The sequence below is a fragment of the Eubalaena glacialis genome, chromosome 4 (genome assembly GCF_028564815.1).
Source record: "Eubalaena glacialis isolate mEubGla1 chromosome 4, mEubGla1.1.hap2.+ XY, whole genome shotgun sequence".
Lineage (NCBI taxonomy): Eukaryota > Metazoa > Chordata > Mammalia > Artiodactyla > Balaenidae > Eubalaena > Eubalaena glacialis.
In genome coordinates this window covers 143,364,188-143,380,761 of record NC_083719.1, presented here as the reverse complement: position 1 = coordinate 143,380,761, position 16,574 = coordinate 143,364,188, and the positions used below count along the sequence as shown (strand labels likewise).

General features: G+C 36.6%; 1 protein-coding gene across 1 annotated transcript; it reads right to left on the bottom strand.

Moving 5' to 3' along the window:
* Positions 1-1,719: 1,719 nt before the first annotated feature.
* GABRA6 (gamma-aminobutyric acid type A receptor subunit alpha6) lies at positions 1,720-16,283 on the bottom strand. Its single transcript, XM_061188417.1, has 9 exons — positions 16,246-16,283; positions 15,932-16,050; positions 15,274-15,341; positions 13,062-13,282; positions 12,894-12,976; positions 12,440-12,583; positions 11,874-12,026; positions 10,399-10,658; positions 1,720-1,995 (listed from the first exon to the last, which is right to left on the bottom strand). Exons 1-9 carry the CDS (start codon positions 16,281-16,283, stop codon positions 1,720-1,722), a joined length of 1,362 nt encoding a protein of 453 aa, XP_061044400.1.
* Between the last annotated feature and the right edge of the window lie 291 nt (positions 16,284-16,574).

The following is a 16,574-nucleotide window of genomic DNA, read 5'->3' as shown; positions in this document are numbered from 1 at the left end:
CAACTTCCTCACCCTTAGTAGAGAGCTATTTCAATTAAACTCTAATTTGTTTGGCCGTAGAATTTTTTTGTATTTTCCTGGATAAAGGCAAGAGGTAGTAATTCCAGAATATTTCTTTCTGGGTTCAGAGCTCTGGCTGATCTCAATGATGTTTAAGACCCAGCTACAACTAATGAGGGGTTTATTGATTTGCACAAACCATACCACATGCTTTCTCCTACGCCTAGTTCCTGTTTCCCTAATACCATTCTGTGTGGGAGAAACATGGGTAGAGTTAGCATCAGAAAGAGTTGGAATAGTAGAAAGGCAGAAAAATAGTTTCATTCATTTTTTCAGCTTGATTGAAGTACAGTTGATAAATAAAATTGCAAGATATTTAAAGTGTACAATGTGAGGATTTAAATATATGTATACATTGTGGAATGATTCCCTCCATCGAGTTAATTAACATATCCATCATTTCACGTATTTACTTTTTTTTTTTCTTTTTGGTGAGAACATTTAATTTCTGCTCTCTTAGCAAATTTCAATTACACAATACAGTGTCATCAACTATAGTCACCAAGTTATACATTAGATCCTCAGACCCCATTCATCTTTTAACAGAAAGTGTGTTGAGTGAGCAGAAAAGAGATGAAGGATTGACTTTTTTTTATATATCCTCTATCTTTATTTTGCTGGTTACAGAATTCTGGGTTGAAAATCATTTTCCCTCAGCATTTTGAAGATGTTGTTCCATTGTTTTCTAGCAGGACTGACTATTTGAATACAAATTCACGTCTTTTTTTTAGAGCTGGGTGACCAAGCCTGGCTGTCCCGTACCTTCTATCTCTCAGAATCCCCAGGGACACTAACACTGGGGAGGTAACCACTTCATTTCCCCATACTTAAGGAAACTTCTGAGCTTTATTAAACAGACCCAGAGAAGCATGTTTATTGTTGTTTTGTTTAGTGATACACTTAGAAAGGTAAAGAATAAGAGATATAAGAACAGTCATAATATACAAGCCTTCTACACTTCATGGAATTATGAATGAGCATATTATTTTAAAAGGAGAGCTTAATGAGATAAAACAACACTGTACTGCAGTCCAACTAAAGCTATGTACAAATGCATATACAATTTATGATCTATGTATAATTCATATGTATACAAACACCATATTTTATTGAGATAAAATAGCACAGCAAGGTTAAAAACAAATGGCTAAGCTCAATACAGGCTTTACAATGTCACTGAAAGCCATTTTACTAGCATAAAGGCCTCCAACATGCTGATATTAACCTACTGATAAATATTTAGACTATTTATATTTTGTTCTCTTGAGAACTAAGCCAAAATAAACATTCTAAGGCAGCCTTTGGAAGTGTCAGCATTTCTTATTTTTATTTGCTTTGTGGTAAATGATATTCACAGTGACAATTAAAATATTGAACAATGAAGGACAAAGATTGGCAAATTCATCTTGAATCCATTTTATCCTTTTATAAAATTTTCTCTAATGTGCAGAAAAGTCATATTTTTCAGCAACCTTCACCTTCCAATTTTGAGGAGTAACATTATTGCTTTTTTTGCCCATACATGCTTACTCAAAGCTATGTGTTAGAGATTTTCAATTTTGATTTCATGTTCAGAAAAGCATCTATACAAGTCTCATTGCTATTTTTAAACATTCAGAAAATGAGAACTTACAGAATACAGGTTATTATGGCTGCAAGCTATTCAACACTGCTGCTCACTTCCATCGTGTCTTTGGAAAGGTAAACTATCCAGTATACAAGGTTGAATCCTGCAAATGCAACTGGGAAAAGAATCCGAGAATACTGGTCTATTTTACTGGTACCCCCAAAGGTAGGAGAGAGAGGTGGGGGTGTGACAGGTGTTGACTGTAAGATGGGAGCTCTTGTGAGGACTGTGCAGGCCTTGGGGGATGGAACTATTGGCAATGTCAGAGAGGTGATTCTTTTCTTCAGATGGTACTTGGAATCAGGATGCTGTAGAGGAAAAGATACATATATATTCAGCCTGGGTAAAAGAATAGACATCACTTAATCATTCATTTTTTCATCATCGACAGAGAGTTATTGACTACTTACTATATAAGTTAAAATATCAGCAAATTCTTGATAGTAATTGATGGTGCTACTTTTCCAAGAAAGTGGTAAAACAAATTTTAAAAACATCGATTTGCTAACATCCAACATCCTATAATTTAATACATCAGCAATTGATGCTAAGCATGTTCCATGCCCCAGAAACTCTGTTGAGTGTTGTACCATTAGGAGATAAGCTAGGTTATAAGGGCTTATCCACCCACCACCCCAGTTATGCATAAACCTATAGGGCAGTGGGTATGGGCAATGAGAGGGAATTTCATTTTGGAATGTGTGGGCAATTACTCAATACAAGAAAATAACAGCTCGGCTAAATGGTATCATTCTTCTAGACACATTCCCAGCCTACAGCCTGATCTTTACCATTCATAAATTTGAACCAACTGAGGTACCAACAACAGCAAAAAAATATAACGGTGCTCATGTACATCAAAAGCCAGTGACAAAATAGAAATACCCTTATATTGAGTGGGATGGCTGTTCTTCCCTTGAAATATGACTGCCTCTTGGTCCAGAGTTCTATATTGAGAGCTTTCTGTTTTCCATTCAGAGCTTCTCTACTGGTCTCCCTCCATCTTAAGTTACCAAAGTGATACATTTACTAACCTCAGAATTGTCATATGTTCTTTTCTATCATGAGATTTTCTGTTCCACTGAAATCATAAGACAACCAATCCTAGTCTTGAAAGGGATATTCAGTGCATTAAGTAACAGATGAGAAGGCTGAGGTCCAGATGTGGGAACTGCTTCGCCCATAGTTTCACAGCCCGTAATAAACCACCTTGGTCAATCTCACTGCTTGTTTCATCCCAGCATTTTCTCATCTTTAAAGTATTGAGCCTGGTTCAGAGACTCTAATTCTGTTTGCTTTAGACTCCTTTCATAATGGTGGAGACTAGGGGGCTTCCTCTGATTCTTACCTTTTCTTGTCTACGGCCTATAATAATCACTCTCCTTGTGGCCAGGTTGTCCTTGCTGGGTCCCTGCCTTCACACCCTGGCTGTACATTAACCCTGCTCTTGTAAAACTGCCTCATTTTCTCCCTGGCAGCAGAATCACCACTTTGCTGCCTGGCAGGGTGTGTTACTCACGTGGACACAGACTCCTGGAGCTTTAGACAGCAGCCCCCCAGCTACAGGATGAGGCCGCCACCTCCCCTGTGCTGGTTGAGCCACAGGACCAGAATGACCCGCCGACGTGGTGACATTTGGACTGCGGGAAACAACAACCCCGAGAACCTCTCCTCTCTATACTCCCATCCTGAATTTTGCTTTTGATTTGTCATGGAAGTTTGCCGAGTATCTATAATAGTCATCATAGAGAGTTCAAGCCCACTGTGCTTTTAGGGGCCATGGGAAAATCTGTTTCTTTACCAAAAGCAAAAATAAATCAGTATGAAGTCTGACTTGACATGACCATGGTGAATTTCAAGCAAAGAATATCTCTATTTGTTATCTGTTGACCCAGTATTAGGCTAGGCACTCTGGACAGAATTAAATAAATCATAGGTATTGGAGGTAGAAGAGAATTTAAGATAGAAGAGTGCCAAGTCTACTGATCTTGGATAGGAAATAAGTGACATTTTCTATTAAAAATATGTGACAACCCAGGACTACTGTGCCCAGGGTCACTAGATAGTGTGTGGATAGGACCAGAGTAGTGGTATTTTGGTCTCAATGCATGGTACCTGTATTAGAGAATAAACATAGCATTGTCTGCCAAGAGCTTTCTATCATGTTTCTCAAACTCTGATTTGAATTTTCATCTATTATATATGTTATTAAAATATTCTCCACCTGAAAGAGCAAAATTTGTCACTGTTTAATTCTTCAGAAAGAGTTCTCCTCCTCCCAGATATAAGGAACATTAAAATATTTTACTCTAGTAAATTTTCTAAGGATCATAATGGAAAAAAAAGAGGGCAAGGCTGTAGAGCAGATTTTCTTTCTAAACACGTCTTGATTTTTAATAGCATGCATTGTCTGTCTGACACCTATGTTTCTTCCTTTTTTAGGGAAACAAAGGGCAGACATGAATAAGTTCACAGAGATGAAAAAGTGATTGTAAACCATAATCTAGCATAAAAATGTAAGGCATTGTTTTACCTCTCTCTCTCTTTTGGAGATGTTGGGAAAATTTATTTGTCAATCTCTTGGCATTGTCACAGTATCACAAATGACTTAATGAAGATTGCTGAATAACCCTTGTCCAGAGTTAAGCAACATCATTCACCACCTAACAGCATGAGAAATTTATGCACAATGGCATTAGCCTGGAATTAAAGGTCTCCTACAGTAGGATTCCTCTTTTCCTCATCTACTTCCCCAGACAATCTCTATGGAGGGTTGCTTAGGAGTTAAGAAGGCAGCAGAGTCAGAAAGCCCTAGACTGTAATTCCATAGATACTACTTAGCTGCTGTATGACTTAGACATGCCTTAGGAGTCACTGACTCTCCCTAAGCTTACACTGAAATCAACTATACTTCAATAAAAAAAAAAGAAAATTAAAAAACAAGAAAAAAATAAAGTTAGGGACAATTACTGTTTCAGCTGTAAGGTTTTCTTCTTGTCTTTAAGAACTTGAGAAAGGAAATGTGTCTTTTCTCTGTACACATTTCTGCCTACCTAACTGTTACAACTCTCTGCTGTCATCACTTCTTCCCTGTAAATATTATTTCTGTTGTGCTTTATCCCCTTTCCTGACATGAAATCGCCTTAGTGGTAGAGGGCATATTATTCTCATGTGTAAGTGCTCCACAGTGCCTAGCCAGCGCATAGAACACAGTGAATGCTTAATAAACATATGCCGAATCAACAAATGAATGAAAATCTAAACATTTCCCAAGACTTTTTAGAGTAGTCAGGCAAAGAGAAGGGAACAAAACGTTTTATGATTATCTTACACTATGTTTTAGCATATTGTTGATATTACATTATATTATAGTTACCATATCTAAATGCTTACCATTAACAAGCACTACATGCATTATTTTGCTTATTCCTAGGAAGCATCTATAATGTCAAAATATTATTTTCATTTCAGAGATGAGCAAATGAAGGTGTAAGCAGAAAGCTCACACAAGTAATAAGCGGCGGTACCTCACTCAGTCCCTCTCAGGTGCCTAAGATCATACTCTTAATAACTATTATTTTTTCTTTCCATCAGCTTTAGGGTTTAGGGCATGGCTTCTCAACCACAAAGCTACTGATACACTGATGCTTCTTAGTTGTGGGAACTGTCCTGTGCATCGTGGGGTGTCGAGCAGCATCCCTGTCGTCTACCCACAAGACGCCTGTAGCACCCACCTCCTCGGGGTTTTGACAACCAAAAATATCCTTGTTCCTTGACAAATGTCCTCTGGGGGAAAATTCACCCACCACTGAGCTTCACTGGTTTAGAATTACACTGTCTCATTGCCCAGCGATGGCTGGGGGATTTCTAGCAGGCAGCAAATACAAGGTGCTCAAGGAAATGCCAGAGGGCTGGCTAACCCACACGCTGGATAATCAGCTCCTGGATAATTGGGAATCGGCGGTGTAGGAGACTGGACACCTAAAATTTAGAAGAATCGCACTGAATTGCTGAAATGAAAAGAAAGCCAGTATTGCAAACCATTCAAGCTACAGGTTTGTGTCAGATCCCGCCTGCTCTACTGTAAGCTCAGCAGCTTCAGTTGATGGTAAAATAGGCTTTTGTCAGAGTCCAGATGAGGGCTCAGCTTGGGGCTGTCACTGTTTTGAGTGGAACACCTGTGGTTTTGAATTTTTCCAGGGCTCCCCTGCTGCTCAGTGCCATCCTGCTTTGGGTATTTTTAGAGCACTGTTTTGTTTTAAGTAACGCCATATTGCAAAGGTACTTGGAGTCAAACTGGACTTTGTGACGATCAGTTATTTGGTATAGGGATGAGGCATTTGGGAAGTACTTAGAGCAATTCTGATACAGCATTTAGTGAGTCTAATATATTAAAGAAGAGGGGGCAACGGGTTACCTCTTAGGAGAAATATTCTAACCAGGGCTGCATTACTCAAGGGACAAACAAAGTATCTGCTTTTAGAACCAGCGAACAGGGGCACCAAAAACAAGAGAAAATATTTTTGAAAACATTTATTATTTGACATTTTTAAAGCTACATATTAATCATTATGGAGAAAATAAACTCTGTCAAATGTCCTCACATTTATTTTACAGCTGGTAGAATTGAGGAGCAGAGACAATTCCAGAATGCCTGCAGAGAAGCAGCTTATTGGTAGCAATCTGGTGGGTCAGTGGTGCTAGTGGCATGTTTGAAAACCATACTGGAATATTTGGAGGGTGCAAAAAGGAATATTGGATGACGATTTGGTGGAAGGTATAGGGAAAGAGCGAACCGCCTACACCCCTCATCTAATCCACCCCACCCTCTCTATAAGTCATATGACGGCACTACCATGGGGAAGGGACATCATGATCTTTCTAGTGGTCAGAGTCTCTGATGGTCTTAATTCAACTGTTAATTCTTTGGAGTAATGGTAGTACTGAAAGAAATCTTAGCACGATTTGGAACAGGGGAGGTAAATCTTTCAGTATGCTATGATTCATATTTTTCTACACAGGTGAAGGGCAACATAGTAATGGCCCAGCAGACGTTCCAACCTTGAAAAGAGTACAGAAAGGACAATATGTCTTATTTCCCTCTCTGTGCCCAAGTTTCTAACAACTGACTTAGAGTTTCTAGAGCAGGGCCAGGCTCATCTTTCTTTTCTCTGCATAGGCATCACGTCCTCCACAATCACCCCTCCAGACTGAGTTAGGTCTCATGGCTCGCTCATGGCTTTTTTTCAGCCTTCTGTACATCTCTAACCACAGCCTTTATCACAGTATATTGTCATGGCTCCTTGAGTAGTTTCCTCTCTTCCTGCTCAACAGGCAGCTCCATGATGGAAGAGGCCCTATTGACGTCACTTACTAAGGTAGCGTCAGCATTCTACAAAGGGTCTGGCAAAAAAGCACTTAACAAATAAAGGCTTATGGTATGAATAATTTGATGAACACAGAGGTACTCAATAAATTGGTGTCAGGTGAAAAGAAAAAATAACATAATCAGTATAAATATAGTTATTATCTTGACCAATTAAATTTTGGTCAACTTAGTTTGTAGATAATTTACCAAGAACATCACACGTTCTGTGAAAAAGAGAAGCCACATTGGATGTATTGATGGGAAGGGGGCCAGGGGATTCATTCTTAGGAACATAGTGGTGAGGGCTTAGATTTTTAAAATAACAAGAAAACTAGCAAAACATCCAGAAAGAGATCAAAGTCTAAACTTGGTCTTATATATAAAATAAGTCTACCCCAGACACGTAATAAGCTCTGAAACATAAATACAGGAATAACTCTCTAAAGCCAAAAATAGCATACCAAATAAAAACAATATGGAAAGATACCATATAAGCAGGAAAGAAACTGTGGACAATTTCTTCTCAAAATCCAAAAATATAAAGTCTCCACTTCCAAATGCCTTAAAATAAGAAAGATTATTAGTCTATAGAGCACTTCTGAAGATTTAGTTTTAGATGTCTCTTCAGGTGTGAGTACTAGGCTTTAAATGCCTGAATTTCTTTGTCATTATTATAATAAATTTCAAGGTCAAATTCAAAGTGATAAAGTTTTCACATTCATTCTAAGCAGTTTCCTGTGAAAAGCAATGTACACATTAAAACATACAACTTAGAATCACATGAAATATCCAAGCACTTAATCTCATTTCAACTTTACCACATTGGTTTGCTATTTCAATGTCCAACTTACTCAAGTAATGTTATTTTGATTACAACTGAATAGGCATTTTAAAATGTCATGGTATTTGAAAGAAAAAATGACCTTGCAATCATAATATACCATTGTGCTGTATAAATTCGAAATGTGTAATTTATGTTTGTTCCTCTATATTATATAAGGCAATAGCCAAGTTTTGACATAAATAAATAAAACTGTGCATGTTCTGTGTAATCATCTATATTTTTTGATGCCTACAAGGTTAATATTGTTAGGTTTGGTTACTTTTGTTTTTATTTTTACACTTTGACTTAGCCTTTCAGAAACAAAATTTTCCTTTTCATTGCCTTAGAATATTTTAAGTGGAGCCAGGTTTAGAAATATAACTTTTTGTAGGGAAAAAAGTCAACTTGCAAGGAAAAAACTACTTTGAGATGATTTAAATGCAATTTTTTATCCAGCTTCCCAAAGGACCTGCTCATTATATGTTACTATTTTAGAACTATTAGAAGATAGTTTATATGAAGACCTGAGATCTTAAATTCCATCGTATTAATAAATTATACCTTTAAAATAATAGACTTAGGGAATGATAACTCTATGCTTTCTCTAAGGATTTGAAATCATATTCTTCTTGGTAATATATATTTTAAAAGAGTTGAAGTAAGGAAGTTGGTCTTTTTGTCTCAGTATCAGATCAATGACTATATTCAAAATCACTTTTCTTACCCTCTTTGTCATGAATTTCTCTTTTTATTTTTACTGTGCTTCTCAAATAAGAAACTGTTAAATGGAATTATGATAAATATTAATTCTTCTTCCTTTCCAGCTATATTTTAAGATAATATATGACCTTTAGACAATATGTCAATTATATACCTATGTAAGTACAGATAGGTTGTAACGTAATCACTTATTTTTACAAACAAAATAATTCTCAAAAATATTTTGAATTTATCTTTTCTGAAAAATATAATTTTCAAGTCTTTTGAACTGGGTCTTTAGCATATTTTTGTTACAAAATTTATGTTTTTGTGAACTTTCAAAGCACACACACATATATAAAGAAAACATCATTAAATTAAGGGAAGAATTTTGGGAATAACCTTACCTACATACAGAAAATGTTTTACCCAGTGGTACGCACTCTATTATATTTCAGTCTTTGAAAAAGTGTTGGGGAGGTTAGGGCCTCAGCCTCTGTACATCTGTGGATATTAGGAGTTCTGGAATCAATTCCTAGTTTTTCTACCAACTAGTGCCTAATGTTTTCCTTCTCAGGCTCTGTTTTTTATTTGTAAGTGTAATTGGACCAGATTACTGGATGGCAACCTTTTTTTTTTTTTTTAAAAAACCAAGGTCTAGTTCAAGAAAAAAAAAATCTTTAAATTATGTATTGCCACTTATCATGGGACTGGTCTTATCCTTTAGAGGAAATGTAAATTCTCAAACAAGTTTCTAAGTTTATCAGAGAGAAAAGTTTCAATACAAAATTATCTTTTAAAGCCAATAAACATCTGAGTATTTGGAAAGTAAAACACACATAGCTTTATAATTTTTATCATAAAATTTAACGAAGAATTAACTGGGCTGTATGTGGTTTTGCGATTTGGAAATAGTCATGAGAATTGATCAGTTATAAAGAAATTTTCATTTCCAAGTGTCTGCATTACTTGATTTTGCAGAGCAAAATTTTCCTCTTTTCAAGAGCTACTGTTTAGAGTTTGTTTTGAAATAAAAATGTATACTTGTCAATCAGTTCTATAATCCATTTTTTAAAAAGTACGTGCAACTTAATTGTTGTGAGAATTTATTCATATGTGAAATTGAAATTTGGAAGCACATTTATGACCCTTGAATTATTAATGCTATCATTTATTTTTTATTCAAAAAAACTTTGGGGACCAGAGCTTAGCCACAGCAAATCTAAACAATTTTATAGGGATTTCTCACTGATTGTATCTCAAAAAAAAACACATTAATATACATAATAATATGTATATTATATACATATAACATCAGAATGTTTTCACATGAGTCAAAAACTTGGCTTATGACTCAGCATTCATAGAACGTAATATACACATCTTGCCCTCCTGAAATAAAGCAGCAAGTGGATTTCTAACAGAAATTGTCCATAGGAGTCCCTGTTTGTTTCCTTCAGACTCTGAAACCTCATTAGGAACTTTTTTTTTTTTTAACTTTATTCTCCCTAGTCGGTATAACGGAACCTGTTCAAAGGAAACATCTAAAAGCTAAGAATTTTCTGTCTCCTCTGAGAGCTTGCAATCTGCCAGTATTAGTGAGGATGATGAAAGAGGAATACCAAAAGTTTAGAGCAAAGATAAATGAAGGATGGTTGCTTGGCTTTTTTCTGTGAAGGTGGAGAAGAAGTTGGCCTTGGAACCAAAGTTATGTAACTCATGCCCCACTAATATTACTTTTGGACTATCTAACTGTTTGTGGTAACTATTCTGGCTGCCTTTTCCTATATGGTAGGTAACATTAGAAAAGTAAACAATTACCAAAACAATCTCAGCTTCCAAGGGTTCAGTCGCTTTTGCTATTGTCACTGGGGGTGAGGCTGCAATCTGTGCCTTCCTTTTGGCCTTCTGTGTCTGAAGATTGGTAAAGTAGTTGACAGCTGCGAACTCAATAAGAGCAGAGAAGACGAAAGCAAAGCAAACAGCTATAAACCAATCCATGGCGGTCGCATAAGACACTTTTGGCAAGGAGTGCCTGGCACTGATGCTTAGAGTGGTCATGGTTAAGACAGTGGTGATTCCTAGAATGAAACAGAATGAGAAATGCACTATTAGCATTTGCAATCCAATAACAAGATCAAATGGGAACATGTTGGTGGAGAGGATTTTTGTTACAAATGTATTTTTTGTTATTATTTTATTATTTTTAATTGTTCACAGTTATCATAGGCATTCACATTTTGGTATCCTTCAAAACCTAGTGTGGTGATGTGTATTATTAATAATAATATATTATAATATAATAATAGCAAATTATTATATAACTAATACAACTTTGAACTTCTGATCAAATTTAATGCTGATATAATCTTTCATCATATTTAATAAGTCTATTTGGTGTGAATAATAAATATAAATTAGATTTCTCAAATTTTTTTATTCCTAGCTTGGTTTTAAGATAAAATATTTAATCATGAGAAAATAATTTCATTACTCATCTGCCAGCAGTTTTCTGTCTTGGAGGATTTATATAATTCAAAGATGGTAAACATCATTATATAAATATTCTTTTATAACTTGCAAAAAGAGATCTATTTTAGTATGGTAAATTAAAAAATCAAAATTCATCTGCGATTTCAATTAAACTCAGGTCTTCCCTATGAACTACTAAATTTATAATCACAAAAACTGAGAAAAATATTGGATTTTGTTACAGATGATATTTTTCTGTTATAGCTCTTTTTCTTATTTCATTTTGTTCCATCACACTAGTAGTGATTCTATACATCATAAATGTAACTAAATATTTAGGTTGAACAATGGGGAAACTGGTGATATTTAACTATTTTTAGACCTAAAAAATGGCAATTTTTTTTAAGATCCAACCTAATAAAAGTGAGATATAATTCATGTATTTGTGGGTTCAATATCTTAGCCTTTGTTGTCATTGCTTTACATGTCAGTTTTTAATTTTCTGCTTTCTTTTTTTAGTTATGAAAAAGCAAATTGAGTTTAAAAAACAAAGCAAACCAACAAAAACACAACTCTCCTAAATAGGGCACGTCAAAGTCACAGGAAACCAGCCAGAATTCTTGCTGAGACTAATCTTTTGTTGACTCACCACACAATGTGAGATAAGGTGAGGGTCATTTTATATGATACATGTGTCTGAATGAGATAGGAGTTTATTTCCTTTGTGGGTTGAAAAAGTGCACTGGTGTGAGTATTCCCCTCAAATACACAAGCAATGTGAGCTGGAGTATGACAGAAAGTAGAGCCCAAAGAGGGAAGCATACCAAAGACAGTTCTGGCCGGAACAGACTCCTTGTTAATCCAGAAAGACACCTGGGAAAGAATGACCGTCATAATGCAGGGAGTATAGATCTGTATCATAAAATAGCCCATCTTCCTTTGCAAGTGGAAATAAACTGTCATTATTACGTATTCACCTGTTGGAAGACAGGTATATCAGGATTATTGCTGTTGACAGTGTGCAGAAAGAATGCAGCTGGAAATAAATCTTGCAGATCTTTAAATTAATATGGGCGGGAAGAAAACAAGCGAAGGCATTTTTTCAATGTATGACAAAGCTGCTCAATCAGCAGATGATAGATACGTCAGCTCATTGTTTTCTGTGGGGTTCTTTGTGTCATATACATACAAAACTACTCACTCCAAGGCTACACAAATCTTTATATGCACATGGTTGCAAAATCAATTTTAAAGAAAGCTACTCATCACTTTAAAACAACAAAAGTTTAGCTGAGGATGGATAATGCAGAGGAAAAAGAAATAGATATTTTGAAAATGTGCACTGGAGTCACCATGCAGGATTACATCCATGCATTGGTCAAATGCTTACCTGTGTTAGATTTAATTGTCTCACTAGATACTGTTTGTCCAATCAGATCATACTGAAGGAGGCTTGAAGATTCTTCTGGGACTTCCACTGAGTAAAGTGGTCCTTTTTTCCATGTATATATGATTTCACTTTTGGGGTAAGCATCTGAATTTTTTAAACAAATTAAACAGAGAAGTAAATCTGGCTAATTGTGTTTTTTTTTTTTCTTTCAAAGCAAATCTTGTTCATTATAAAAAGGAAATACAAACAAATTTTTAAAATGATTTTCTTTAATCCTGGTGACCAAAACCTCTGACTGTATGATTGACAGACATGATTAAGTAAGTTAATTCCTGGAATCATACTGAGAACGTCAGAGTAATATTTCTCTTTTGCTTTCTAGTGTCTGACTAAAACCAAATAATTACGTATTTTGAATGCATTATTTGACTCTCAGAAGGTTTTTGTAACTTACAACTCCCAAACTTGAGTGGACAAGCATGCCCATCCATAGGAAAGTTAACCAGCCTCATAGGACAGTCCGCGTTGATGGTAAGCCTAAGGGACATTGAAATAAGTGGTTCTGAGTTAGTATGATGGACAAATAATTTGGGCAGAGGAAGTAGAATTGGGGAAACCTCACCTCATGGTGTATAGAATTGTTCCATTCTGCATTATTCTGAAGAGTTTGTTAGGAGTTGTCATATTGTGAGCAATTGATTTTTTGCCATTCCTGAAAAAAGTGTCAGGTGTCCAGATTTTACTGACCATCAGGTTATTCAAACTCAAAATCTCAGCTGGCCCCCCAAACTTCAACCTCTCATCGGTCCAAGTCTGGCGGAAGAAAACGTCCATTGTATACTCCTAAGACAAAATAAGAGATTCGTGCATGCTGGGCAGATGGCTTATTAAGAATAGTTTATTCACTAGCTTATATACCCAATCCTAAAACTTAAGAAACGAAGCAACTTTTTATGACAATAACCTATCAGGAAAGCGATGATTTCAGTGAATTATTATTTTTTCACACTCTAAGACTGTAATATTATTATAAAAGATAGTGTTGTATTGTGCAAACCTCTCTCTTCCACCTTCACCCTCCTTAACATTCTTCCTCTTTTTCTATCAGTCATCCATCTCTTCATCTATTGACCTATTGAGTTCTCCCTCCTTAATTTAGAAGAAAAATAGAAAAAGATTTAGTCTAGGTTTTGTGCTGACCTTCCTACTATCAGTGAGTCTAACCATTCCCTTAGCAGCTTGTTCACCTTCAAAGGTATCTCCGAGCAACATGGTACCACTTAGTAAAGTTCCAAGGATAGAGAAACTTTATTTGATAAGCATACTCTTGTCTGCACATCATGATTATTTTATACTATTCTCAGAGAACATAAAAGCAAATGTTACCATGATTACCCAAACAGAGCATCATTTAAGCATGCATAATCAAAATTATGAGTTTTAATTTGTGGCTTTTATGAAATAACATTAAAAATCTTAAGAATTATGATAAGGGCCTTTGCAAAAGTCAATGATAAATAACAACTTATAATTATGTCAAAATATTGCCAAGAATTGCTTTGCCTACTTTATATGTTCCTTTATGAGACCTATTACTGCAAGTGGTGATTGTATTTTAAAAATATAATTTGACATACAATATATCCATATAATGATGATCCAGGCTATAACAAGCCTCTCTTGTACAAATACAAGATATGTCTTGAAAAAGAGACACATGCATAAAATAAATTCCAAGTGTCCCCAGATTTCAGTGGTACCGTAGAATATGGTTGTGGTTATTTATTCTTGGGGTGAGTCAGTACTCAAATGAAAAATATGATAGTTAAATAATTGAGAATTCTGGAGAATGCTGACTCTAATTTATCTCAGGTCTTAAGACATTTATCTCTTAAATAAAGTACTCCTCACTCTCTCCCCCTCTTCCGTGTTGTTTTTTCTTCTCTTCTCCTGCCCCCCCTTTCTCTTTCTCTTTCTCTTTCTCTTTCTCTTTTACTCTTTCCTTTTTCCTTTTTTTTTATTCCTCCTCCTTTCCTTTCTCCTTATCTTGTCAACTCAAAAAGCAGAAGATGAAAGCATCTAATAACTGTTTATCTAGAATTACATTCCCCTAGTACATTTAATACACCACTTAAAGAGTTACGTTTTTCTTCAGTTTTAGTATTTATATTTTACTTTTAGGGGGACATACTACCTGAGAAATATGAAAGAATATCATAATATACTTTGTTCTAGAAGGCTGGTTCAGGTTTTCATTGTCGCTTACTATAAATACCCTCTTATGAATCCTATAGCCATCTGTACCTGGAACAGCGTCCCCAGAACACCTACTGGTCCATTTGCAAACATAAAAGGTGGAATGCATTAGTCTTTCCAAAGGACTCCCTTTACTGTTTTAATAACACATGCCGAGAAAGATGCACTGCCAAAACAGCTATGTTTTAAATTTAATAGATATTCTCAATATACACTTATGTAGCATACCATCTTTGCTGGTTTTTCTTTTTTCTCCTCCAAAAATTTACTAGGACTTCATAATGATGGGGAAAAATCTTCTCTTTGTAGGGAAGAATAGGTGCATGATATGTGAACAGAACAGAGGATATCATCATAAAAGGCCCCTTAGATTAGTGTTCAAGCAGAGCCTTTAGTGAAATGTGAAGGAGATTAAGCCAGTAATCTGCTCTAATGGCCATTCCTTCCCAGCAGGAGCACACGTATTGCTTTTGGATCTGGAGCCAAGTTTGGTAACAATGCCCCTTATCATTCATTCTGGGATTCAGCCCTCTCCCCCGACTAAGCAAAATTACTCTCCTCACTCAGAGCTCACTCACCATCTCCACATCTGACACGGGCCCAAAACTTGTTACGTAAATGTCTGTTTTGACTTCAGTGACAGCACCTGAAATGAGCCCAGAGGGATGGGGGCAATTATCATCAATGATGTTAAGGGGACTGAACTGAACAACTCTATCACAAAGCCCCTTCTCATGGCCAGAATCTGCAACCCATCCTAAAGTAATTCCAACAGCAGGAATCCTTTGGATTTTCAACTCTACAAACTCACACCAGTTGCATTATTTTGAATTTATTCTGGCAAAATTGCGAAATTTAAGGAATGGAAGAGAGCTAGGTTAGTATTCTAAAGAAAATTACAACAATAATTAACGTTTAGTGATAGCATTAATGGGACAAATGCTAAAGAAAGTGTTTTATATGGCGAATCTCATTTTACACTCAAATGCCCTATGAGGCAATCACTGTTCATACACCCACACTACAGTTGAGAAAGCTGAGGCTTAGAGAGTTCAAATGACTGGCATATAAGGTTGCGAATTGAGGAAGGGGCAGACTGGATGGGAACATACACATGGTCCCTCCCCAGGCCCTGCAACCTGCCACTCTGCTATCCTGAAGCCTCTGTGCCTTGGAATGGCACTAAGGGGGAAGAAAAGTACAGACGTTTGGTCTAGTAAGGATGCTGCCTCTCACCTCCAAATCCCGGTCGCAGCCGATTGTCATAGCCTTCAAGCAAGTTGTCCAGGATCCGACTGATGTTTCTGGAGTAGACGTTTCCTTCATCTTCAGGTTTCCCTAAGGCATTTTCTACCCTGTGAGTAGACAGTCCATGACCCTCACTCCTGGCCTCAGAGAAAATAGGCTGTTCATTCCAGCCTCGTCTACCCCACCACACATACATGCCATACCACCCAGGCTGCTTCCATGATTTGGTATAGAAGTCACCCAGTGGGTGTGTGCTTGCCCTTTTCTCTGAGCTAAAAGGAAAAATCAGAAGTCTTACTCACCATAGAATAATGTAGAGCCAGGGCAGAGGCGATGCCATCCTGCAGTGCACTGAAATGCCCAGTTCTCCCTCCTCCTGGGTTCTCCTCCTCCCAACCAGCTCCCCTTTGCCAATTAACTAGAGCAATCTCCCGGACCACTCATAGCCCTTCTTGTTTGTGTCTGGCCAGTAATCCAGTAGGTGAGAAGGTTGCCAGCTAAACTTGAGGGGGTTCCCCTTGCTCTCTTCACTCTCTGTTCCGTCTTTTCACATGGAACAAGGTGGTTTGCGGTCTTAGAGTACGTCCTAATGGACACTCAGCCTCCTCTGACTGACTTAGTTGGGAAATGA

Coding starts and splice junctions, on each gene's coding strand:
- GABRA6 (XM_061188417.1), bottom strand. CDS start 16,283: ATGGCATCGCCTCTGCCCTGGCTCTACATTATTCTATG. Junction 13,283..15,273: donor CCGTGTCAGATGTGGAGATG/GTGAGTGAGCTC, acceptor ATTTTGTCTTAG/GAGTATACAATGGACGTTTT. Junction 12,027..12,439: donor GACAATTAAATCTAACACAG/GTAAGCATTTGA, acceptor GTCTTCCAACAG/GTGAATACGTAATAATGACA.